We start from the raw sequence: 25,699 nt of genomic DNA, 5'->3' as shown, positions 1-25,699 counted from the left end.
CTACTAAAAAAAAAAAACAAAAAAATTAGCCGGGCGTGGTGGCAGGCGCCTGTAGTCCCAGCTACTTAGGAGGCTGAGGCAGGAGAATGGCGTAAACCCGGGAGGCGGAGCTTGCAGTGAGCTGAGATCCGGCCACTGCACTCCAGCCTGGGCGACAAAACGAGACTCCGTCTCAAAAAATAAAAATAAAAAATATATACAGAGGTAGGTTTGTGTGTATTTATGAATGTGTGTGTTTATGTGTTGCAGGTGCTCATGGCAGTGTGTAAACTTTCTGCCGTTAGGCTGGGCATGCCTGTAATCCTAGCACTTTAAGAGGCAGATTGCTTGAGCTCAGGAGTTCAAGACCAGCCTGGGCAACATGGCGAAACCCCATCTCTACAAAAAATACAAAAAATTAGCTGGGCGTGGTGGCGTGTACCTGTAGTTCAGGTTGCTTGGGGGGCCAAGGTGGGAGGATCACTTGAGCCCAGGAGGTCGAGGCTGCAGTGAGTTGAGATTGCACCACTGCACTCCAGCCTGAGTGACAAAGTGAGACCCTGTCACAGACAACTTTCTACTGTTAAATTAGATAACAGACTAATTGTTTCATATGTGTGTTTAATTGCAGGTGTCCCATTTCCCAAAAACTTTATGTCTGTGGCAAAGACTATTCTAAAGCGTCTGTTCAGGGTTTATGCCCATATTTATCACCAGCACTTTGATTCTGTGATGCAGCTGCAAGAGGAGGCCCACCTCAACACCTCCTTTAAGCACTTTATTTTCTTTGTTCAGGTAAGTTGATCCATGTCGATTTCTGTGTCCTGTGACGTGGACTTATTTGGATTGGGAACTTCAACAAAGAGCAGTGTGTCCTATTTATAGATGTAAAGCCAATTATAGGCAAGCTTCTCTTTTCTGTTTTGTTCTCTTTTCCACATTGTTTATTTTATTGATGTATGCAGCAGTATAAAAAGGTATCACCCCCATTTGGGCCTTCTGCCTCTGGCCTCCCTAGGTCTGTGGTTAGGATTATCCATTCAGGGTTGTGACCTGTTGCTTTGTGGACCCTTAGTCAGAATTGGAACCCTTTTTTTTTTTTTGAGACAGAGTCTCACTCTGTGGCCCAGGCTAGAATGCAGTGGCGTGATCTTGGCTCACTGCAACCTCCGCCTCTTGGGTTCAAGTGATTCTCCTGCCTCGGCCTCCCGAATAGCTGTGATTACAGGTGTCCACCACTACCCCCAACTAATTTTTGTATTTTTAGTAGAGACAGGATTTCCCATGTTGGCCAGGCTGGTCTCGAACTTCTGACCTCAGGTGATCCACCCTCCTCAGCCTCCCAAAGTGCTGGAATTACAGGCCTGAGCCACAGCACCCGGCCAGAATTTGAACTTTAAAAAATCAAAATAATTCACATTATTTGAAAAAGATACCAAAGAATTGATATGCCTTTAGCCTAACTTTAGAGATACTTACATTTTTGCATATTGAATTACATACACATGTCTGTCTAGATATTTTATGATAAAAAACCTGGTAGCTTTAGAGTAGATATTGTGTATTATAGTTCTGTGTACTGTATCATGCTCTTCCTGATCTTCTTTCTCAGATTGTTGCATAAAAGGTCTACTGCCCCTTATCAAAAATTCAGTTTGTAGTTTTCAGGTAGTTTTTTTTTTTTTTTTTTTTTTTTGAGACAGAGTCTCGCTCTGTTGCCCAGACTGGAGTGCAGTAGCACTATCTCGGCTAACTGCAACCTTTGCCTCCTGGGTTCAAGCAGTTCTCCTGCCTCAGCCTCCTCAGTAGGTTGGATTAGAGGCGCCTGCCACCACACCCGGCTAATTTTTCTATTTTTACTAGAGATGGGGTTTCACCATGTTGGCCAGGCTGGTGTCGAACTCCTGACCTCAAGTGATCTCACCCACCTCATCCTCCCAAAGTGCTGGGATTACAGGCGTGAGCCACCACACCCAGTCTTTTTCAAGTAATTTTTATGTAAATTTAAATATGTATACAGTTTTGATTTCAATGTTTAACACAGTGAGGATCATACTGATACCTAGAGTTGCTTCTTTAATAAGCCTCCCATTGTAAGAATATAGGAAAAAACAAACTCGCTTTTTCCTGCTATACTCTCATCACACAGAATGCTTCTGTGACCAAACATGGGGACTGTCTCTCACACACCAAGCAAGTGATCATTTCTACAGTGGACACCAGATGAATGTCCTATAATACGATTCAATTCTGATAATGTCTATCTGGAGGTAGCATCAGATCCTACAAGTTTGAGAGCTCAGTCCCACAAGACTGCCTCCCAACTTGGGATATCAATCAAAAGTAATACATTGTCAACTATACCTCTGACTATAAACCAGGGTTCCCACAACCCCCTTCTTGGGTTTGATTAGTTTGCTAGAGCAGCTTATAGAACTCAGGGAAATACTTATCTCTACCCATTTATTATGAAAGATGCTAACAAAAGATACAGATGAACAGTTAGATGGAAGAAATGTGTAGGGCCAGAGGAGAAGGGGCTTCCATACTCTCTCCAGGCATGCCATGCTCCAGGAACCTCCACGTGTTCAGCTCTCCGGAAGCTCTCCTGAGCCCTGTTTTTTTGTGTTTTTATGGAGGCTTCATTACTTGCCCATGATTGATTAAATAATTGGCCATTGATGATCAACTCAACCTTCAGCCAGCCTTTTCCCCTCCTCAGAGGCTGTGATCTGGGAAGGGCAGAGGGCTGGCTGAAGGTTGACCAGTTCCCATTCTGAAGCTTTATAGGAGCCTCCAGCCACCAGTCATCTCATTAGCACACAAGATAATCTTAGCACTCTGGTGATTCCGACAAGGGTTTTAGGAGCTGTGTGTCAAGGAACAGAGGAAGACCAATACTTATATCACAATATCATAACTATATTTTTATTTATTTATTTTTTTGAGATGGAGTCTCGGTCTGTCGCCCAGGCTGGAGTGCAGTGGCTGGATCTCAGCTACTGCAAGCTGTGCTTCCTGGGTTTACACCATTCTGCCTCAGCCTCCTGAATAGCTGGGACTACAGGCGCCCGCCACCACGCCCGGCTAGTTTTTTGTATTTTTTTTTTTTTTTTTTTTTAGTAGAGACAGGGTTTCACCGTGTTAGCCAGGATGGTCTCTATCTCCTGACCTCGTGATCCGCCCGTCTCAGCCTCCCAAAGTGCTGGGATTACAGGCTTGAGCCACCATGCCCAGCCCATAACTATATTTTTAAAAAGAGAGGGCTGGGCGTGGTGGCTCACCCCTGTAATCCTAGCACTTTGGGATTTGGGATGCCAAGGTGAGCGGATCATTTGAGGCCAAAGTTCAATACCAGCCTTGGCAACATAGACCACATCTGTACAAAAAAGAGAAAAAAAAAAAAGGAAAAGAAAAAGAGAATAAATGCCTATTTTAAAATGTTCTCAGAGGTTATTTCATCATTCTTTTGGACTTCAGAAAACTAGAGTTGGGAATCCCTTCTCCAAAAGACATTTACAGAGTTTCAGTTTTAGATCCATTTTTAATTGTTATTTTTCTTCTCTTTTTAGGAGTTTAATCTGATTGATAGGCGTGAGCTGGCACCTCTTCAAGAATTAATAGAGAAACTTGGATCAAAAGACAGATAAATGTTTCTTGTAGAACACAGTTACCCTCTTGCTTCATCTATTGCTAGAACTATCTCATTGCTATCTGTTATAGACTAGTGATACAGACTTTAAGAAAACAGGATAAAAAGATACCCATTGTCTGTGTCTACTGATAAGATTATCCCAAAGGTAGGTTGGCGTGATAGTTTCCGAGTAAGACCTTAAGGACACAGCCAAATCTTAAGTACTGTGTGACCACTCCTGTTATTATCACATAGTCATCCTTGGTTGTAATATGTGATGATTAACCTGTGGCTTATAAATTTACTTATTATTCTTTTACTCGTTTACTCAGTCATTTCTTTACAAGAAAATGATTGAATCTGTTTCAGGTGACAGCATAATGGACATGAAGAATTTCCATCAATAATTTATGAATGAGTTTCCAGAACAAATTTCTTAATAACGCAATCAGATTGGTTTTATTCTTTTATTTTACAAATAAAAAATGTATTTTTCAGTATCCTTGAGATTTAGAACATCTGTGTCACTTCAGATAACATTTTAGTTTAAAGTTTGTATGGTAGTGTTTTTATAGATAAGATATGTATATTTTTTCAAAATTCATGATTGCAGTTTAAATCATCATATGACATGTGTGGGTGGGAGCAACCAAAGTTATTTTTACAGGGACTTTATTTTTTGATCTTTATTTGAGATTGTTTTCATATCTATCTAAATTATTAGGAGTGTGTGTATCAGAAGTAATTTTTTAATGTCTTCTAAGGATAGACCAGGCTTTTAGTCTAAAAAGCTTAATTCAGATAGTAGCTTTTGGCTGAGATAAGGAATCCAAAATATTACAAGAAATTTAGGTCTCAAAACCACTATTTTTATTATTTCATTATTTTTCAGAGGCATTGAAATTCTGGATTAGAGAATGGAGGAAAATACTCAGAGTACTTGATTATTTTATTTCATTTTATTAAAAAATTACTTCTATGTTTTTATTGTCTTGAGCCTTAGTTAAGAGTAGTGTAGAAATGCATGAACTTCATCCTAATAAGGATAAAACTTAAGGAAAACCACAATAAACCATGAAGGTATATACATCTTATAACACACAAAGTTTTGGTGTGCTACCTATTCTTGAGAGAGTGAGTGAGTGTATGTGTTTAAAGGAAACAAAATGGGAGAAATACGTTTTAAAAAAATCCTCATTCTGTTAATATTCAAAAGATGGACTGAGCTCCCACTTGGGTTTTATCTTGTTTTAATTGTTTTTGTATCAAAACTTGAAATTCCTCTATTTCTATTGGGATATAAAAACCTTCCCCTTTAGTGAAGAAAACGTTTAGTTTTTATTTGGTTCCTAGAATTTAGTAAACTCTGTCTATTTAAAATGTACTGAGGGACAACAAGTATTATACTGGAAGACTTGCCAGACTGGCAAAGCTTTAAGTTCATCAGCATTCTATGTGGTTCAGAGCTGTGATTTTTGCAAAGTATTTTACCAGCCTCCTTGATGGCTTTGATAAAGATTAGATTTGATGTTTTTTTAAATTTTTCTTAATCCACTAAACTATAAAGAAAATACTTACTTAGAAACTCCATTTTAAATAATCATTTTCTAGACATTCTTAAATGTATACAGAATTTTAAAGAAAACATTTAATCTAATTTAGGTAGCATCCATATATCATTGAGGAATTAAAGTGTGGGACAGTCATTATGAAAAAAAAAAAAAAGAGAAAAGCCCTCTATTAGACATTCCACAATCCATGTTTTAAGCTTATCCAAAGGTGCAAATGTCAGCCATTCTGTATGTTCATGTTGATCATTTGTGAACAAGAGAGCAGGTTTCTAGATGTCACTTAGGATGTGAACTGCCTCTCGACTTTAAACCCTGTTGGCTTTACTTTTTTAAGTCCACAAGTGATGAAATTAGTTTCTTAGGTAGGCTTATACTTTCCTCATTATTTCTAGTATTTCAAATATTGTCAAAGAAAAGAGTTATCACTTTTCTCCATTTATTTTCAGTTATGGAAATGTTCCCTCTCTTCACCACTAAGCTCTAAAGCAAATGAAAGACGATCACATGTCAGGACAGTAGTAAAGGCAGCTTATAAATGGGACATAAATCAGAGATGTGTTGGTATTTTGAGACTCAGACTGTCCTTTTTAAAAATAAAAACAAAAACATTACCAGGTTCCCAAGCCAATCTGGCTTAACCAACAGTGCACCGAAATATTAGTATTTACCTCCAAGGCTAGGGAGCCAAGGGGAGGAGGAGAATTGGAGGAAGGGGAGATAATGGGAAGAGGATGGTGCCTTCCAGAGTTGGCTAGAGGGCCAACCTTTGATAACAGTTTGATGAAATCATTTTTTTGTTTGTTTTTTTGTTTTTTGAGACAGAGTCTCACTCTGTCGCCCAGGCTGGAGTGCAGTGCCGGGATCTCGGCTTCCTCCAAGCTCCGCCTCCCGGGTTCACACCATTCTCCTGCCCCAGCTTCCCTAGTAGCTGGAACTACAGGTGCCCGCCACCACGCCCAGCTAATTTTTTGTATTTTTAGTCATGCCCAGCTAATTTTTTGCATTTTTAGTAGAGATGGGGTTTCACCGTGTTAGCCAGGATGGTCTCCCATCTCCTGACCTTGTAATCCACCTGCCTCAGCCTCCCAAAGTTCTGGGATTACAGGCATCAGCCACTGTGCCAGGCCTATAGAAATCAATCTTTTTGACTCTTCTTACTTTTATCTCCCCATGCCCAAGGTTTGCCTGTTCCGTAACACTCACTCCCTTCCCCCTTGCTAATCAGAATCCATCTCTCAGTGTCTGATCTCTGCTCTTCATACATGATTACAGTTATGGGGTGGAGAGTGCTTGCTAAATTATGCAGTTCATCCTATGGTGCTTTAATTTTCAGGCCTTCAAAAAACACTTGGACAGTGATGTGCAGATTTTTAAACAGTTGAACTTCCTTGTACTACGGTTTTTGTATTAACAGCCAAATTTGTCTTTCATTCTTCAGATTGTGAATAAAGTGATTTTTACAGGGCTTCCAGCAAAGTATTTCCTTTCATCTAAGGCTTATAGAACCCTAGCTCATATAGCTGGTTACATGAGAAATGCAAAATCTGTATTCACCATGACTTTAGTAACAAAGGTAAAGTTTTTTAGTAGTGCCAAGGCAAGAGGAACAATCTTGGTGGTAATACTAAGTTTTGTCAGTGTTGTGGTTTCCTGATTGTATTGTTGGCTTTCTCTCTTGAACATTGAGGTTATACTAGAAATAGAGCTTCTCAAACATAGTATCATTACCTCATGAGCATTAACAAATCAGGCCCAAAGAGTATAAGTCCTAGAAATTTGTTTTTAAGCGGCCCTAATCATGGTGCCGGTGCTACCGCCTTGTTTTAGGAGCCTGCCTCCTGTCAGTATGAAATCCTCACCTGAAAAATGACAGCCTGGACACCAAACACTGAGCACCTTCAACAGGCACATTATTTCCCCCGGGATCAGTAAGGGGATTTGGTTTCTACTATTGTAGAATTCTGAAAAGAGGTAAAGTAGTAGTCCTTTGGTCATCCTATTTTTGCTTTCAATTTTGGTATTTCAGACTGTAAAAGGCCTTGGGGGATGATAGTACATGTGGTAGCAGTAATTTTTTTGAAGCAACTGCACTGACATTCATTTGGGTTTTCTCTCATTATCAGATTCTATTCCAAACAAGTATTCTGTAGATCCAAATGGATTACCAGTGTGCTATAGACTTCTTATTATAGAACAGCATTCTATTCTACATCAAAAATAGTTTATGTAAGTTAGTTTTGGTTACCACCTAAAATATTTTTAAATGTTCTTTACATAAAAATTTATGTTGTGTTTTAAAATCCTTAGGGGCTTTATCTATTTTTCTAAGTCAGTTAACTGTACTTTTAAAAAAAGTATTTTGTATCTACTTTTGTAACTTCGTCAGAATAAAATATATTGAAAGCAAGAAATGACTGATTAAAGTATGTATATCAACACACACTTCTATTTAAGTATAGAAACTTGAGAGTTTTGCAGGTTCTGTGGATTTTTGAGTACAGCTTAAATTTAGAAAGTTATCTTTGCATATTATTTAGTAGCTAACATGTTTTCTTAGCCCTTAAAAAAGGAAGTTCCTAAATGAACTAAGTATCATACTACTAGGACCCAACCCCTAAGAAACAAACTATTCCTCTAATAGTGGCTAAAACCCATCCCAAACAAAAATACTTGGTCTCCTTCCTGCCATGCGAATCAGGCTCCAGATCTCTTGTACATTCCTGGTTGTGAGATAGTAGAGTTAAAATTAAAAACTTAATGAATGTGGCTAAATAGTACAAGTTAACACTGATTTTATTTTTTTGAGATGGGGGTCTCTGTTGCCCAGGTTGGAGTGCAGTGGCACAATCTTGGCTCACTGCAACCTCCGCCTCCTCCTGTCTCAGCCTCCCGAGTAGCTGGGACAACAGGCACGCACCATCATGCCAGGCTAATTTTTTATAATCTTTCTGGTCTCGAACTCCTGAGTTCAAGCAAGCTGCCTGCCCTGGCCCCAAAGTGCTGGGATTACAGGCGTGAGCCACCACATCTGGCCTAGTTAATACTAATTTTGTATAAGCTATGAGTAACCTAGCAGTTTTGGATTTCTTTTGACATTTTCAGTAGGCTTAAAATCATCACAAAAATGATAAGTTTGTAAGGGTATCTAATGACTTTCAAACTTTATAAAATAATAGAATAACTCAGATAATCTTTGGGAGAGCCAGACTCTGGGTTTGAACCTGCACAGTCAGAAACAATGTCCAAACTATGCCATGGAGCATCTCTGACAAATACCCCATTCATGTCCCCACTAGGTATGGACATCACAGCCTGCACTGTCCCTACTTAGGTGCGGATATTAGCCTGCACCATTATCACTGGCCACTAGATGCCAGTCTCTGCCACAGCACCTCAAAAGCTAGCTACCTTTTTAGCTTTTTACTGGAGTCCTTTAGTACGTTATCTCATTTAATCCTTAAAGCAACCTGGAGAAAGTGATTGCAATTAAGAGGTATGCCAGAAATATTTCAGTATTCTTTAGACCATGCCACATAAGCTCAGACAAGTTCAAATAGCTAGTATATAGCAAGTCTTTCTCTGGATTGCATTTGCAAAAATTCTGCATGCTCAGCAGTGCTAGGAAGCTCTATAAAATGATGGTGCAATGAAAAATCATCCCAATGAGGTTAAAAAAGGAGATGCGGCCGGGCGCGGTGGCTCAAGCCTGTAATCCCAGCACTTTGGGAGGCCGAGACGGGCAGATCACAAGGTCAGGAGATCGAGACCATCCTGGCTAATATGGTGAAACCCCGTCTCTACTAAAAAATACAAAAAGCTAGCCGGGCGAGGTGGCTGGTGCCTGTAGTCCCAGCTGCTCGGGAGGCTGAGGCAGGAGAATGGCGTAAACCTGGGAGGCGGAGCTTGCAGTGAGCTGAGATCCGGCCACTGCACTCCAGCCCAGGCGACAGAGCGAGACTCCATCTCAAAAAAAAAAAAAAAAAAGGGAGCTGCATCCAAAGAGTTCCTACCTAATGAATTTTCTGAGTTTCAGATGTATATATATGTATGAAAGCTATGAGTGATCATGGACCAATACAACTGAAGAGAACAAGAGAATCTCAAGGTCACAGCAAAAAAATTAAGATGCAGAAAGGATTGACATTTCCTGGGACTAAATGCATTTCACTTGTTTTAATCATAAAGTAAAACATTTGCTTCTGTCAAAAAAAAAAAAAAAAAAAAACTGGAACTGTTGGAACTAATTTGGAAGCCCAAGATTGGTCAGATCATCCTGCAAATCCTTTTCTAGAAGAGGTCAAACTTAAACCTGTGGAGCGCAAATTGCTGAGCCTCTCTCAGTTCTGTTCAGTAATCACAGTGCATGCACTTTTTGTCCCATACTGGGCTGTTGACAGATGACTCAAGCAAGGCTCTATCCTCATGGAGCTTATAAACCAGTGAGAACAGACACATACATAAATTCATAGTTGTAAAAGGCCATAAGTGCAACAAAAGTTATAGGTAAGTTGCAGGCTCTAAGCTTACTGTGAGGCAGTCAGAGGTGGCTCTTTGGAGAAGACAAGGCTTGAACCTTAAAAGATGGGCAACTGCATAACCAAACTTGTAGCATAGCTTATGCAGGGAGGTGCAAGTATAATATTACTAGAGGGTAGATTTCAGTTGGACAGGCAGATAGTGGTTAAATAATACAAAAGAATTTGGGAGTTTTGCCTGTAGGTAGGTGATGGGGAATCTGAAGGATTTCAAGTAGTAAATGTTTTCATTTTATTTTACTTATTTATTTGAGACAAAGTCTCTATTGCCTAGGCTGGAGTGCAGTGGCTCAATCTTGGCTCACTGCAACCCCTGCCTCCCAGGTTCAAGCGATTCTCCTGCCTCAGCCTCCCGAGTAGCTGCGAGTAGAGGTATGCGCCACCCCCCTGGCTAGTTTTTGTATTTTCAGTAGAGATGGGGGTTCACCATGTTGGCCAGGGTGGTCTCGAACTCCTGACCTCAGGTGATCCACCCACCTCAGCCTCCCAAAGTGCTGGGATTACAGGCATGAACCACTATGCCCGGCCTAAATGTTTTCATTTCAGATGGCTCTGACAGCCTAGGGGAAACTGAGGATAAGAGGGGGAGAATGGGGCAGAGAGTAGCTCAGAGTAACAGATAGTATGGACAATTGTTAAATTATGGGGAAGAGGAAGGTTAGAGATAAGCAAAAGTACCCTTTTTTTTGGAGACAAAAAACTGGTAGAAAGGCCACCGCAGCCAGCTAATGGTTTGTATTTTTAGTAGAGATGGGGTTTTGCCACGTTGGCCAGGCTGTTCTCGAACTTCTGACCTTGGGTGATCCGCATGCCTCGACCTCCCAAAGTGCTTGGATTACAGGTGTGAGCCACCTTGTCTGGCCAAAAGTACCATTTTAAATAAAAGGAGGAATTCTGTCAATACAAATCTGTGAGCTTGTCATGGGTCACTTGGTTACAAGTGACAAACCGATTAAACTGCCTGTAGTGCTTATTTCCAGCATTGCTGGTTTCCAGCTGTACAAAGTCAAACATTTGTTTGTTTCTTTTTATCTGTTTTCTTCTTTGTCTTGCTTCATTTCCAAAGTAGCTCTCCCTGCATGGTTGCAAAGATGGTTGCCAGCAACTCCAGCCTTTCTACCAGCTTAGCAACATAGCCGAAAAAGATCAATGTCTGGGAACAATAGACACTGGGGAATACAAGACGGGGGAAGGAGGAAGGGGGTAAGGGTTGAAACTACCTATTGGGTACTATGCTCATTACCTGAAGGACGGATTCATTCATACTCCCAACCTCAGCACCATGCAATATACCTCTGTAACAAGCCTGCATATATACCCCCTGATTCTAAACTAGAAGTTGCAAAAGCTATATACCTCTGTAACAAGCCTGCATATATACCCCCTGATTCTAAACTAGAAGTTGCAAAAGCTATATACCTCTGTAACAAGCCTGCATATATACCCCGATTCTAAACTACAAGTTGCAAAAGCTATATACCTCTGTAACAAGCCTGCATATATACCCCGATTCTAAACTACAAATTGCAAAAGCTATATACCTCTGTAACAAGCCTGCATATATACCCCGATTCTAAACTACAAGTTGCAAAAGCAATATACCTCCATAACAAGCCTGCATATATATCCCGATTCTAAAATAGAAGTTGCAAAAGAAAAGGATCCTTTTTTTTTTTTTTTTCTTTGAGAAGGAGATTCGCTCTGTAGCCCAGGCTAGAGTGCAATGGTGCCATCTCGGCTCACTGCAACCGCCGCCTCCCAGGTTCAAGCGATTCTCCTGCCTCGGCCTCCTGAGTAGCTGGGATTAGAGACATGCGCCACCACGCCCGGCTAATTTTGTATTTTTAGTAGAGACGGGGTTTCACCATGTTGGTCAGGCTGGTCTCGAACTTCTGACCTCAGATGATCCACCTGCCTCGGCCTCCCAAAGTGCTGGGATTACAGGCATGAGTCACCATGCCCCGCCAGGATCCATTTCTTTAGTTCCAGAAAAGTCCCTCTACCAACTTTCATTGGTCTGGCTCAAATCTTGGGGCCAACCCTAAACCAATCTCTGATTAGCCAGACTTGGGTCCTGTTTCCATTCCTAGAGCTGGGGATGGGTGTGCCTCATCTAAACCATGCTATCTGAAGAGCAAGGGAATGGTTTACCACTACTGCCCTGCTTGAGAAAAAAAATCTTTTGACAATTTAAATTGCATCATTGACCGCAATGAAGAAAACTTAGAAGTTAGCATATCATCTCTAAACATTTTAAAGGAATGAAGCAGAAAATGGAAGACAGGCTAGTAATTGATCCAAAGGAGAAATTCTGAAGGCCAGAACATAGGAGTCAGCTGATACTGTAATAAATAATTTAGATAATATCCATATAGAACAACTGTAGGTCCAATCCATCCAAGTGCAACGCTGAAGGGACGTATTGATTGCATAGGCCAGAATGTTGGCAAAAAGCTGATAAATCCTGCAGGGTGCCACCTGACCACGTGCTGCAAACAAGTAACAGCTATAGAGAGGAGAGGCTTGCGTTCAGTTTCGGCTTTGACTGGTCTGAAGACTCCAGAGGCGGGATGAATTTGCGGACAGTTCTACCCCATCCCACATGGCGTCAGCTTCCCTTCCATTCTCATGACTCCATGGTCCATGGCTCCAACCTGGGCCTCTGTTAGGCTGTGTCCTGTGGCACCTTAAACTCAGGCAAATTAAAAACTGTTCGTGGACTCTACTCAGCTCCCACCTAACCCTCCATCCAAGTCATTGTCCAAGCCAGAAACGGGAGTCATCTCAGATACCTTTCCCACCCTCACCCCACATGCAATCGCTGGATTCCATTCACCTCCCAAGTGTCTCAGTTCATTCTTCCATCCCTCCCGCCACTGGTTTAGTTAGGCCCCTCCATGCTCACCTGGACCATCTCTGTAGCCTCGGAGCTTCTGACTGTGTCTCTGGTTGCAGCCCCTACACGCCCTCCTTCTCACAGGAGCAGAGCGATCTTTCTAAACCGCGAATCAAATCCTTCCACGAGTCCCCGCACCTGGAGCGATGGCCAAGCTCCTCAGCTTAGAAGCTAGGCTGCCAGCGTGTGGAGTGGGAATGGAAAAGTACATCGGGGCACGAGGGGTATTCGGATGAGGGAAGGCCAGTATCGGGCGCTGAGACCTTGGAGTGTTTCCGAGCTGAGGAGGAAGATATTCACGCGGGCAAGGGGACCCTATCCGTGAAACAGGCCCTGGGGAGGCTGAAGGAGCGCGGCGCGAGCGAAGGCAGAGGGCAGGGCCCCGAGGCCGGCAGGCGCTGCAGTGTCGGGGGTGGCGAGTCAGCCAGGGCCAGGGGAGGCCTGGGTGGAGCGGGGAGGCGGCCGGGAGCCTCTGGGGGCGGAGCCAGCCGACAGGAGGCCTCCGGGGCGGGGCCTTGAGGACTGGGGCGGGGCCGGGAGGCTGATGGCCTCCGGGCGGCAGGGGGCGGCCTCTCCCAAGGCGGCGGCTCTCGGTTCCCTGCTCCGCGTCTTTCGGGCATACAGTGACCTCGGGCGGCGGGTCGCGTCGGCCGGGCATGGCGGCATGGAGCCCGGCCGCGGCAGCGCCTCTGCTTCGCGGGATCCGCGGGGTGAGCGCGGGCAAGGTCGGGGCTGCTCTCCCCGGGACGGGAGCTGCGGAGGGACCGCGGGTCCGGCAGCTGTCCGGGCTTGAGGACCGGCTCCCGGAGGGCGCGCGCAGCACCTGCAATGGGGGGGCTCCTCTTCCTTTCTCTCATTCATTCATTCTTTCATTCATTCATTCACTCAGCGATAACGGCATTCGAAATTTCAAGCTCCGGCGCGCTCTGGGGGAGCTCCCGAGTTGGGTGGAGGTTGAAGGTCAGGCGGACGAACACATGAACAGTCATAATACAGCGGGCAAAGGATTGATTTACGGAGCAGAAGAGAGGAGTCATAGCCCCAGAGTCAAGGCGTGGGTGCGGGGGACTGCAGCGGGGCCGGGGCCTTGGGAAGGTCGACTGGGCCTCTGACCTTGATCCTCCTCCAAATCCCACACTACCGGAGCAGAACCCAAGCAGGGGGCACTTCCCACGCGCTCTCCTAATCTCTCCCCCTTTCTGATCCATCCTTTGCTTCAGCTCATACCCTTCTTTCTCTTTCCTTTCATTTTCCTTCTCCCCTGTTTCTGAACCTGCTTCCCCTGTGCATGAAAAGAAGTTCTTCCACTGCGGTGACTTTTAGCGTGGACAGTGATCATCTGGGGATGTCAGTTGATTGTTCCACTAAAGGCCGCTGCCCGCAGATCCGCTAAGATAAAAGGCTTCTCCCAAGGATTCTGCAACGCTCACCACTCTCACCTCTTAGTATTCTGCCTGCCATCTGGTTACTCTCCGCCTTTACCCCCAAGATTGTGCCCCCAGAAGCAGCTCCATCCCACCCTCACTCCCAGCAATCCTGCCCAGCCTCTGAACATCAAGTTTCTGTCCCTCCATACAGACAGTCACACTCTGGGCCTTTCTCCCGTCCTGCGTTTCTGTCCCTAATTGAATAGTTCTTCCCCTGCTCATTCATTCATCCAGCACCAAGTGCCTCTGAGGGCCTGCCCTGGGGTCAGCTCTGGGATGCTGCCGGACTCATTTCTGGCCTATAAGACCAGTGGTGAGAGAGCCAGTGCACAGCTCATTTTAAAGGAGTGGTGCTCTGAGATTCTGTGACACAAGACCCTGCTCTGAGCTATCAGGAAGGACTGAGGGGTAGAGGGGTGGGACCTTCAGCACCAGCACCCATGAACGGCCCTGGTGTCCTCCAACCTGTCATCCAAGTCTAGTCAGGGACCAGTGCCCGGTGCGTCCGTCATTGTAATGCCTCTTACTTGGGCATCTCTCCTGACTCGCTCCTGAAGGCACTGTTTCCTGCAGGTTACTTTGGTACCATGAGACTGGGTTCCATCACCTGGAGTCCCATCTCCTGTCTGATACAGTCCACAATCTTTAGCCTGGCCTTCAAGGCCTGCCACACTCCATTCCCAGTCTGCCTTTTCAGCATGCACTCAGCCCAGCCAAGTGACTGCCGACCTGCTTTTCTGCTCCTTCACTACTAAATGTTGAGATGTGTTCCATCAGAAACACGGGCTCCCCTGGCCAGGCGCGGTGGCTCACGCCTGTAATCCTAGCATTTTGGGAGGTTGAAGTGGGTGGATCACCTGAGGTCAGGGGTTCGAGACCAGCCAGGCCAACATGGTGAAACCTTGTCTGTGTTAAAAATTCAAAAATTTGCCTAGCGTGATGGTGGGTGCCTGGAATCCCAGCTACTCAGGAGGCTGGGGCAGGAAAATCACTTGAACCCGGGAGGTGGAGGTTTGCAGTGAGCCGGGATCGTGCCACTGCACTCCAGCCTGGGTAACAGAGCAAAACTCTGTCTCCAAAAAATACACAACCACAGGTTCCCCATGGTAGCCATTGGGGAAGGGGTGTTGTTGCCAGTGGTAAACAACCTACAGATGTTCCTTCTTCAGGTTCTTTAATGGAATTCTGACTTTGCTCCCCAGTGAGGAGTGCATGATGAAGAATAGATGGCTAACTGAGCAGTGGGCTGTGAGGTCACATCCCACTGGGGAGGGCGAGACATGTTAATCAGGCCTAAAGGTGATGGGAGTGTGGAATTTGGCCCCACCATCCAGGGCAGTAGATGCTGAATGACCTAGTGGTATGGATCTGAGGCAGGTTGTCCAGCTTTTCTCGCTCTTTTTAACAAATTCTACCTTGGGCACATTACTGTGTGCCTCAGTTTCCTTACCTATAAAACTATCAGCATAATAGTGTTACACGACATTATCATGAGGAATCAAACATCTCTTGAATTAGGTTTGGGGCCTCTTGTCTCTGGAGTCAAATTGAGTTATTAACAATCATCCTCTCCCCACCAATAAAAGTTTATTCTGTGTTCCGGGGCACTTACATGGACTCCTGATACCACAGAGCCCCTCTGACATAACCCATGGCTATGCTGGCGAGGGCTCAGGGGCCTGCCTTGCAGGGGAATGTGAGACAGGCCTGCACAGTGGCCCAGCTCAGGGCAGCAGCATCTTCCTTTGCCCTGACCTTCCTCTCTGTTCTGTGGCAGCTTCCACTTCACCATCGGATGTTTGCCACCCAGACTGAGGGGGAGCTCAGAGTGACCCAAATTCTCAAAGAAAAGTTTCCACGAGCTACAGCTATAAAAGTCACTGACATTTCAGGTAAAGTTTCTCTCATTCTTCCCACGGCACTTTGATAAGATTTTGCCCTTTGGAAGGACAGAGGGTCAGGGGCTTGGAGGAGGGGGCTTGCTGCTGGTGAGCGGCTTCTCAAGATGTGTTGCTGCTGGACAGATGGAGCTCGGCTGCCCCCACCTCATGGGATGGCAGTCAGGATTCAGAAACATCAGAGGGAAACTGAGGACAAGGCGCAGTTGGGAGGACTCAAGGTTGCCAGCCTGGCTCAGCTCGGACAAGGTCCCTCTCTGTCACCCCAGAGCTCAGGTCCACAGTTTGTCATTTGACTTTGAATAGGTTTTGCTTTAATTTTCCCCCATTCTTCTGACACCCTAGGATATCAGAGCTGGAGTGGACCCCAGAAAGGTTTTCTTCAGCTGCCTTACTTTCCCCAAGAAGAAACGAGCCCAGAGAGGCTAAAGGAACTGCCCAGTTCCTCATAGGGAAGAGACAATGGAACTGGAACCAGAACCACGACTCGGGGGAGACTCTGTCCTAAGGCCAGTTACCAGCCCCAGCCAAGCTCTGTCCTTCTCAGGCGGCCACTGGCACCTAGAAGTTCAGGCTGGCAGTGTGTTAGGAGCAGGCTGGAGAAGCGACTTCCGCACCCACAGGATGGGGAAGATAGGCCTTTTATCCACACATACACACAGAACGACCCGTGGCGCGGGCCGCTGGATAGGCATCAGCCTGAGTCTCTCCACACCGAGAAGCAGCCTTTGCCACTCAGCATTGCCACAAGGGCTCACTGACTTTACGGAGAACATAACATTTCCAAGGATTGGGGAGAAAGTTTAGAAAGTAGATTTTATTCTGGAAACTACAGGGAATAAAATGATCTAAAGATCTGCTGGGGTTTGGGCGCAGTGGCTCACGCCTATAATCCCAGCACTTTGGGAGGCTGAGGCAGGTGGATCACGAGGTCAGGAGTTCAAGACCAGCCTGGCCAACATGGTGAAACCCCATCTCTACTAAAAATACAAAAATTAACCGGGCATGGTGGTGCACGCCTGTAGTCCCAGCTACTCAAGAGGCTGAGGCAGGAGACTTGCTTGAACCCGGGAGGCGGAGGTTGCAATGAGCCAAGATTGTGCCACTGCACTCAGCCTGGGTGACAGAGTGAGACTGTGTCTCCAGAAAAAAAAAAAAAATCTACTGGGGCTGGGCACAGTGGCTCATGTCTGTAATCCCAGCACTCTGGGAGGCTGAGGCAGGTGGATACCTGAGGTCAGGAGTTTGAGACCAGCCTGGCCAACATGGTGAAACCCCATCTCAACAGAAATACAAAAAAAAAAATTAGCCGGGCATGGTGACGGACGCCTGTAATCCCAGCTACTTGGGAGGCTGAGGTAGGAGAATCGCTTGAACCCGGGAGGCAGAGGTTGCAGTGAGCTGAGATTGCACCACTGCACTCCAGCCTGGGTGACAAGAGCAAAACTCCGTCTCAAAAAAAAAAAAAATCTGCTGGAATGGTACATCAGGTGAGGGCTTTGCAGGGTCTTGCAACAATGCTGAGGCCTTGATGTTACCAGGTCCTGAACTTGCCCCAGGCCCAGGGCAGAGTTAAAGCTTGATCCAGCTCTGGCTCTGCGCAGTCCTGGACAGAGTGCAGAAGGGGAGTTGAGGCTGAGAACCTGGGTTTAACCAAAACTTGGACTCCTAGAGCACATTATAAGAGAAACAACAGGCCAGGCACGGTGGCTCACGCCTGTAATCCCAGTCCTTTGGGAGGCCGAGATAGGCAGATCACGAGGTCAGGAGATTGAGACCATCTTGGCTAACATGGTGAAACCCCGTCTCTACTAAAAATACAAAAAAAATTTTAGCTGGGCATGGTGGCGGGCGCCTGTAATCCCAGCTACTTAGGAGGCTGAGGCAGGAGAATGGCGTGAAGCCAGGAGACACAGCTTGCAGTGAGCCCAGATCGTGCCACTGCACTCCAGCCTCAGTGACAGAGCAAGACTCCATCTCAAAAAAAAAAGAAGCAGAACAAAGCCTGTTGAGTACATTGCACCTCTCGTACAATGGCCTGGCTGTGTTAATCATGCAGGGGACATTTTCTTGCCCGTATTATTTCATGCTAGAGCTATGTGTTTATCATCAGTCATCAGCACCAGCTCTCCAACCAGGTGGAGGAAAGCTCAGGCAGAGGGTGGATGGTCCACCAAGTCTGTCTCGAGGGCTTCACCAAAAAGTTCTACCCCAAAACCCAGGATGAAACCCTGGATGCTGTGCTGTGGACCCAGCAGTGCTAGAGATAGCCACGAGCAGCTCCATGCATAGCATGTTTGCTGTGTCCCCGGCTCTCATGCTCCCCTGGTTCTTTCTTTCCTTTGGATAGTATTACACAGTTTTCAAACCAAATTGTGGTGTATTTTTGCCCTTCAAAAATACTGATCTTCGGTCCTTTGGAAGGTGGAACACTGAAATTCCATCCTTCTCATCCTCTTCGGTGGTGTTTACTGGACTAGTAAAAGGAAACACTGTACACTCCCTAGGTTGTCCATGCTTTATGCCTTATCTTTCCTGCCCACAAGTGATAACCCCAGGTGGTGCAGCTGCCTCGCAAAAGGAAGAGCACATTTTGGATTGTGGCAACCTGTCAGGAGGAGCATGTGGTCAGATTGGAAGCCATGATCTTTTCCTAATGGTCTTAGCAACTTTCCTTTGTGCTGAATGATAATATTCAGACCTTTGGATTGTACAGTACTTTGAGGACATATGGGACCATGGCTGCCATGACTTAATAATTGAAATGCTTTTGAATCGTGTTTATTTTAGGAGGTTGTGGGGCGATGTATGAAATTAAAATTGAATCAGAAGAATTTAAGGAGAAGAGAACTGTCCAGCAGCACCAGATGGTTAATCAGGTCAGTAGAGGCAACAGTGCCCCTTGCCACTGGCCTTCAGCCTCCAAAAGGGCCTGCCAAGCAGGGATGGTGGTTTTTGCTATCAGTTGCAGGAAAGAATAATGCAGTACCACAGTCATGAAACAGGACTCAAGACCTGAGAAAAATCGAATCTGGGAGTATCTGCATTGTGGCAAATAGGAATTTTATTCAAAATTGAAGCCAGGCCTCCCAATAGTGATTTCGTATGTCCTTGTATAATGCTACTAATGTTTACTGTTATTGTCACATATTGATGAGGATATCTAAACACAGACAGTGCTAAAAGATGCATGTTTTTGTAGATCTGAAGAGGGGTTTTTGGACTCTCTTTGGGACCGCTTTACAGATGGGTCAGTTGGTGCATGGCGTGAGTGAGAATGGCTGCCGCTGGCCCAGACCCAGTGACAGAACATTTGGGTTCTGGAACATCATGGTCAACCAGCCTAAGGCTCAGTTTAAATATTATCCATATTTATTTTAATTGGAACTTATAACAACTTTGACCCTTGTTTCTGTACCTATGACTTTGCCCCCTCACTGGGTGTGTTTGGCATCATTCTGGAAGGCCTTGCCATTGTGAACTAGTGTTATTTTTGTAAAGCACAGCACTGGTAATGAGCGTCTGTTCGGTGGCCTCTCATGCATCAAGTTCAGGTGTCCTAGACTGCTGTTCACGCATTTCCCCCACCCTTCTCTGTGTGCACCCTCCCAGCCGGCCTCTGCCTGCTGGTCTCTCTCTATCTGGGCATTTGCCCAGAATGGACCTCCTGCCTGGGTTGCCCTTCCTTCCGTCCTCCACTCAGCTCAAATGCTGCCTCTCCTCCCTCCCCAGCAGGGAATGAATGCCCTTCCCCCGCCCTCCCTGGCTCCCTATTTTGGCTGTTGGTGGTTTCCGTTTGTGTCCTGAAAACTGACATCCCTGCTGTCTGACCCTGCAACCTGTCAGCCCTTTGTGGACCAGTGCCCTTTGGGATCCATCTTTGTGTTTCTCATGGAACCTAGCCCTTTGCAGTGGATGTGACCCCTACAGCCCGAAGGCATGCTGGTGGTCTGCTGGGTGCTCCAGTCACTGAGCCCTCCTGGAAACTCTTCCAGCCCCATGTGATCTCTGGGGTCAGAATCAAGGTAGAAGACGAGACAGGGAAGACCTGGCTGACCCAGATGATCCCCAACCCGTGGCACTTTGGGTTTTATTTTCAGATCTCTGTACAAGCCACCTGGTGCGACTGGACCCACGGGTGCTGGTAATTTGAGTGTGTCCCTTGGCCTGAAGCCACAGTTACAAGTGGTTAAGGAAGCAGGTTCTGCAATTGGACTTGCCACTTTCAAATCTGGGCTTTGCTACTTTCTAGCCATGTGACCTTGAGCAAGTTTTTCAACCCTACCCTTTGCCTCAGTTTCCTAATTGAGAGTAACAGTGCTTGCTTCAAAGCGTTGCTGTGAGGATTCGTGATAAAGTACACACTGAGCACTGACAACAGTGCCCGACACAGAGTAAGCCTTTCATAAATGTGGCTGCCATCACCATCATTTCATCTCCAACACTGGAAGGAAGCTGCAGCAGTCTGGGGTGGGGAAAGGCTGTGATTCCTACAGTTTGGGGGAGTGTCAGCTCACGGTCTTGGGATTAAAGTGTCCTCTGGTCCCCTACAGCAACATGTGCCTCTCCTCACACTTCCTGAGTAGACAGCCCAGCCACTTGTCCTTCATTTCCCCTCGAAAGCAGGCTTAGTGCAGGGCGGGGCTGTGTCCCCCACACTTAACAAAGGACCTGGCACATGGAAGGAGCCCAGTCAGTATCTCTTGAGAGTTTGCAGACAGTGAGGAGAGTTGGCGTATGTTTTCTTATTGGCTTACCCATAGAAATTAAATTGTAGTATCTCAAAGGCGCTCCGTTTTGGAGAACTCACATCCTGACATTGGGGCACTTGTAAAAATTTATACTTTTTTTTTTTTTTTTTAATTCCCACGGAGTCTCACTTTGTCACCCAGGCTAGAGTGCAGTGGCGCTATCTTGGCTCACTGTAACCTCCGCCTCCTGGGTTCAAGCAATTCTCCTGCCTCAGCCTCCCAAGTAGCTGGGATTATAGGCGCCCACCACCACGCCTGGCTAATTTTAGTATTTTTAGTAAAGACAGGGTTTCACCATGTTGACCAGGCTGGTCTCGAACTCCTGACTTCAGGTGATCTACCTGCCTCGGCCTCCCAAAGTGCTGGGATTACAGGCATGAGCCACCATGCCCGGCCTTAAGAATATACATTTTTATATTTATATAGAGATGAGGTTCCACTGTGCTGCTCAGGCTGGTCTTGAACTCTTTGGCGATCTTCCTGCCTCGGCCTCCCTAAGTGTTGGGATTACAGGTGTGAGCCACTGCGCCTGGAGCAGCTGCATCCTGAGTTACTCTAGAGGCCTCTCCTCCACTCCCAGTCAGAACAGCCCTTCTGGCTCAGGACTTGGGGTGTCATGCAGCTCCACACTGGGTGTCTGCAGGCAGCTGACATGAGGGAGTCCCCTGAGCCTGGCCATAGTACATTCTTAGGGGGCTGACACTTGTGTTAAAATATATGGACTTGGTCATAGGCAATTTTAGATGATTTAAGTTTGGGGATGTTGGCTTTGGCAGTCGCATGAGAATGATGAAAATGAAAATCTTTAGGAGCAAGTCTGTTGGCTGGCAGGGTCTGAGCCGGGACCTGGAGCTGCCCTGCCAGGACACCTGTTGGGAATGGGATTCTGACAGGCACTGCCCTAAGAGAAGGCAGAGACCTGGAATCAAGGGGAAGGCAAGGCAGTAACTGGATTCCATTCCCAGGGCCAGCTGGTCTCTTCAGGAGTGAGGTGGGGGTGGGGTAGGTGCCCCATCCAGATGCTCTCATGCCCAGGCTGTTTGGGTGGGGGGGCTGGTGTCCTGCCGGAGTGAAGCTTGCCTCATCTATTTTGCCTACTCACCCTGTGCGTAGTAATGTTCATCCTGGTGCTATAGAATCAGAATTTTCTGTCCAAAAGGCCTGAAAATGTCGCCCAACCCATCCGATACTGGCATCCCTCCTGAGCTTCCCATCAGACGGTCCCTGCGGGATTCCCTGGAGGGCCCCCCCCACCCCCCACCGGCACCCTCAGGAGTGGACTTGTTCCTCTGGGACCCTGCTGCAGGGGCCTTGGCCTCTCCCAGGCCCCAGTGCATCTCTTGGGAAATACTCACTGGGCATTTGCTGTGGGCCAGCCCCAGGAGGCGTAGATATTGAGAATTCTGTACCAGGAGCACCTCCCTACCTGTCCTCCTGCCATCCTGGGGAGGTGGCAGCAAGGGCAGAGTAGGTAGTCGCGGTGAGCACTGAGTTGCCTTTGGAGGTGGACAGAGGTGTGATCTGAGCCTCGTATTGGCAAATATTGCATGAGGCATTGACCACAGGTGCCCAGCGTCGTGCCTGCCACGTGGAAGGCAGTTGCTAAACAGTTGTTGCCGTCTCCCCGCCTCTGGCCTCTTTCCAGCTTTGGGGATTGCCCTCCCCTAAGGCGCCTCCACCAATGTCTTTCCCCTGCTCAGAGCCTTTGCATGGCTCTCCTGCTTGCCCAGAATCCAGTCCAGTCTTCCTAGCCTGGGATTGACCATGCTTCATGTGATCTGCCTCAGTCTCCCTGACATGTGCCTACCTCAGTGAATCACGGGAGCTTCTCAACCTCTCCTCACTTTCTGTCCTGGGCCAGATGCCCTGTCGCTCTTGCCTGCTCCATTTCTGGCTGGCCAGCTCCAGGGCTGCCTCCTGTGTGTGGCCCTTGTGCGTCCACCCTAGTCACCAGTGCAGTAGCTTACCTTGAACACCAGAAGCAGGGCTGTGCTGGCTTGAGTCTGGCAGTCCACTGCTGCCCTCATTCAATCCATTTGTGTTAGACTTGTGCTACTTTCTCTTACCTTTTTCATTACTTTCCCATGCCTTTTCCTCTGTGTCCCTAGCACCTGCTATAGTGCTGTGGGCATGGCAGGTGCTTAAGATTGTTTATCTAAGCTGCTTCTTATTACCTATGGGACTTCGGCCAAGTCACTTCCCCCAGCAGGGCCCCAGTTTCCTTAACTGTGGAGTGACTGAGGTGATCTCTAAGACCCTGTGTGGCTGTAAGAAGGGACTGTAGTGTGTATTGGGAAGCCCTCAGGGACTGCACAGAATGCAGGGAGAAGGCATCAGGGAGGGGGAGTGTGCAGGGCCTGAGGAGGTGAAGCCCAGAAGGTTCCTCTGTCCAGGGTCAGTCACGTGAAGGTGTGACTGGGCCCTCACCCAGCCAAGTGGACGTAAGGAGGAGAGGCTGGTTGTGGCCCAGGCACAGACACAGTCTCTAGGGAGCATTCCACGCCTGCAGAGAGCAAGTGGCCCAGGGACCTTCGCCCAGTGATAGGAGCCTTTTTCCAGGGACATTTCTGCCTGTTTGCAGAGTTGAGGGCCTTGCACTTGATTGTGGAGTTGGACGGTGTGCAGTGTAGGCCAAGTGGGGCAGCTCATTGTCCCCCAACACAACAGGAGCTCCTGGATCAGGGCAAGTCAGGAACATGATGGAAACCAGGTGTGGCCAGGACCTCAGGATACCTGGCTTCATATCCTGATTCCATTACTCACTTGTTTGCCGACTTTGGCAAGGAGTAGACTCTGTTTTTTTTTTTAAATAAAATACGGGGATAGGACTAGATTGTATCTAAGGATCTATAAACCTGACCACATATATTAGGATTCTTTATATTGTAAGTGACAGAGACCAAGTTAAAATTAGCATAAGTAAACAAAGGGAATTATTTGGCCCATGTAACAAAATTATCTGGTTTCTGGTATATCTAGATTCCTCTCTCTCTCTCTCTCTCTCTCTCTCTCTCTCTCTCTCTCAGCCTCTCAGCTTTCAACTTCTTTCCCTGTGTTGGTCTCCTTTTCTCATGCTAAAGATGGGCTTTCTCTCCTTGGTGGGAAACATGGTCCATGGCCACCTCCAATTGATATCATAGCATATTGGCCCAAGACACAAGGCTCCACTCTCATAAATCCCAAGGGAGATTCTGAGTGGCCCAATTTGGGTCATGTGCCACCCCGGTCCAGTCATAGGCTGGGCCAGTGGCACATCATGACCTCAATATCAGACCAATTGGTAGTTCCACCAGAAGTGTACAATAAAGTAGAAAAGGGATTATTCCCCAAGAGAAGGAGCTCACTAAACAGACTGGAAAAGAAAAATGTCCACTCTACTATGATCATCAGATTTTGGCCTAGTATAAAAGGATCTTACTTTTCCTCTGTACTGATTATAAACTTGAGAGGTCCAAGCCACTCTGATTCTGTAACCTCTCTTTCTCCCAGCACTACAGGGGCCAGATATCTATTTGACTCTGGTGGTTCCTTCAGATTTGGGCTCTGACACCATTTGTAGCCTGAAAACAAGTCCCATAATTCCTTTGAAACTTTATTTCTTGCTCTGACCATTGGGGAATTTGTGCTAATTGGTATGATTTTAAAGAACAGCTCATTTTAAAGAATGCTTGATGCTTGAAATAACAAAATACAGGAAGCAGCATAAAAGTTCACTAGGGGACAGGTTGAAAAGTTATAATACATTCATATAATGGAATACTATGCTGATGCAAAAAAGAATCAGGACGCCCATCCATGCCTAACATAGAAAGATCTCCAAGGTAGATGTTTAGGGGAAGAGCAAAGTGTAGAGCAGGGGCAGAGCAGGGGTGTCCAATCCTTTGGCTTCCTTGGGCCACACATAAAATATACTAACACTAATGATAGCTGATGAGCTTTTAAAAAAAATTTTTTTTTAATCTCAAAATGTTTTATGAAATTTTACGAATTTGTATTAGGCCACATTCAAAGCTGTCATGGGCTGGGCCGTGGGTTGGACAAGCTTGGTGTAATGTGTTTGAAATGTTAACCATTTGAGTTTTAAAAGATCATGGGGTGAAATATATTAGCTTGAATATGCCTGGTGAATATGCATTTTTAAATCCCTGTAAAGATACACAAGAAACCGGCCAGGCACAGTGGCTCATGCTTGTAATTCCAGCACTTTGGGAAGCCAAGACAGGCAGATTGCTCCAGTCCAGGAGTTCAGGACCATCCTGGGCAATATAGTGAGACCCTGTCTCTACAAAAAAATAAAAAATTAGCCAGGCATGGTGGCATGTGCCTGTAGTCCCAGCTACTAGGGAGGCTGAAGCAGGAGGATTGTTTGAGCCCAGGAGGCGGAGGTTGCAGTAAGCCAATATTGTACCACTGCACTCCAATTTGGGCGCTAGGGTGAGACCCTGACTCAAAAAAAAAAAAAAAAAAAGATACACAAGAAACTAACAACAGTTCTTTTGGGAATGGGGGTGGAAACTGGGGAGATGGACAGGTGTAGGAGGGAGACTTCCCTGTATGCCTTTTTGTACTTTTGGATCTTTAAATCATGTTAGATATTACTGATTAAAAAAATTGTTTTTCAAAAAAAGGAAAAATTGCTTAAACAAAGCACAAAGTCTCCTTCAGATGTAGAGCTGTATAAAAATACTCTCAGAGAATTACTGTAACCAATGTCAAATACACAAAAACTGATGATGCTCTTTTCTTACTTAGGCACTAAAAGAAGAAATCAAAGAGATGCATGGATTGCGGATATTTACCTCTGTCCCCAAACGCTGACCACGCCCTGGCTGCATAGATGCTGCTGCTTAAGACCTTGAATGAACTTGACTAACATCATTCTTCCCTAAGCATTCACCAAAAAATTTATATATTTTGCTCCTATACATTTCCATATTATAATTATAGAAGATGTATAATCTATTTAGATGTTAATTAAAGGAAACAAACAACTGAAGCTTTTGAAGGG

The 25,699-nt window shown here is 46.0% G+C and overlaps 2 protein-coding genes and 2 long non-coding RNA genes across 6 annotated transcripts in view; 2 read left to right on the top strand and 2 right to left on the bottom strand.

Moving 5' to 3' along the window:
- Positions 1-7,591, top strand: part of MOB1A (MOB kinase activator 1A) — a 28,314-nt gene extending 20,723 nt beyond the window's left edge. For both annotated transcript variants that reach the window (XM_033175142.1, XM_033175143.1), the window contains exons 5-6: positions 611-774; positions 3,552-7,591. In XM_033175142.1, the coding sequence (XP_033031033.1) occupies positions 611-774; positions 3,552-3,629 (242 nt within the window). In that variant the 3' untranslated portion in view covers positions 3,630-7,591. The remainder of the gene's footprint in view (positions 1-610; positions 775-3,551) is intronic.
- Positions 7,592-9,342: 1,751 nt separating this feature from the next.
- LOC117062045 lies at positions 9,343-11,511 on the bottom strand. The gene is made up of 2 exons (XR_004428193.1): positions 11,076-11,511; positions 9,343-11,012 (listed from the first exon to the last, which is right to left on the bottom strand). It is a non-coding gene; the product is annotated as an uncharacterized LOC117062045 (long non-coding RNA).
- Positions 11,512-11,569: 58 nt separating this feature from the next.
- On the bottom strand, positions 11,570-13,086 carry LOC117062042. Its single transcript, XR_004428192.1, has 2 exons — positions 12,625-13,086; positions 11,570-12,405 (listed from the first exon to the last, which is right to left on the bottom strand). It is a non-coding gene; the product is annotated as an uncharacterized LOC117062042 (long non-coding RNA).
- A 70-nt stretch (positions 13,087-13,156) lies between these two features.
- Positions 13,157-25,699, top strand: BOLA3 (bolA family member 3). Of its 2 annotated transcripts, XM_033175140.1 has the most exons (4): positions 13,157-13,325; positions 15,820-15,934; positions 18,731-18,819; positions 25,444-25,699. In XM_033175140.1, the coding sequence occupies exons 1-4, from the start codon at positions 13,272-13,274 to the stop codon at positions 25,507-25,509; spliced, it is 324 nt and encodes a 107-aa protein (XP_033031031.1). In that variant the 5' UTR covers positions 13,157-13,271; the 3' UTR covers positions 25,510-25,699. The 2 variants fall into 2 exon arrangements, with proteins under 2 accessions (XP_033031031.1, XP_033031032.1); XM_033175141.1 differs by lacking the exon at positions 18,731-18,819 and having other exon boundaries at positions 13,174-13,325.

This window comes from Trachypithecus francoisi, unplaced genomic scaffold (assembly GCF_009764315.1).
Source record: "Trachypithecus francoisi isolate TF-2019V2 unplaced genomic scaffold, Tfra_2.0 Lachesis_group17, whole genome shotgun sequence".
Classification (NCBI taxonomy): Eukaryota; Metazoa; Chordata; class Mammalia; order Primates; family Cercopithecidae; genus Trachypithecus; species Trachypithecus francoisi.
The sequence above is the reverse complement of the archived record's forward strand: the minus strand, read 5'-3'. Positions and strand labels throughout refer to the sequence as shown.

What these genes read in the sequence shown, in the direction of transcription:
- BOLA3 (XM_033175140.1), top strand. Translation starts at nt 13,272, where the DNA reads ATGGCGGCATGGAGCCCGGCCGCGGCAGCGCCTCTGCTTCGCGGGATC. An exon ending in TGCTTCGCGGGATCCGCGGG is followed by an intron (nt 13,326 to 15,819) that starts GTGAGCGCGGGC and finishes GTTCTGTGGCAG; the next exon opens with CTTCCACTTCACCATCGGAT. An exon ending in AAAAGTCACTGACATTTCAG is followed by an intron (nt 15,935 to 18,730) that starts GTAAAGTTTCTC and finishes TGTTTATTTTAG; the next exon opens with GAGGTTGTGGGGCGATGTAT.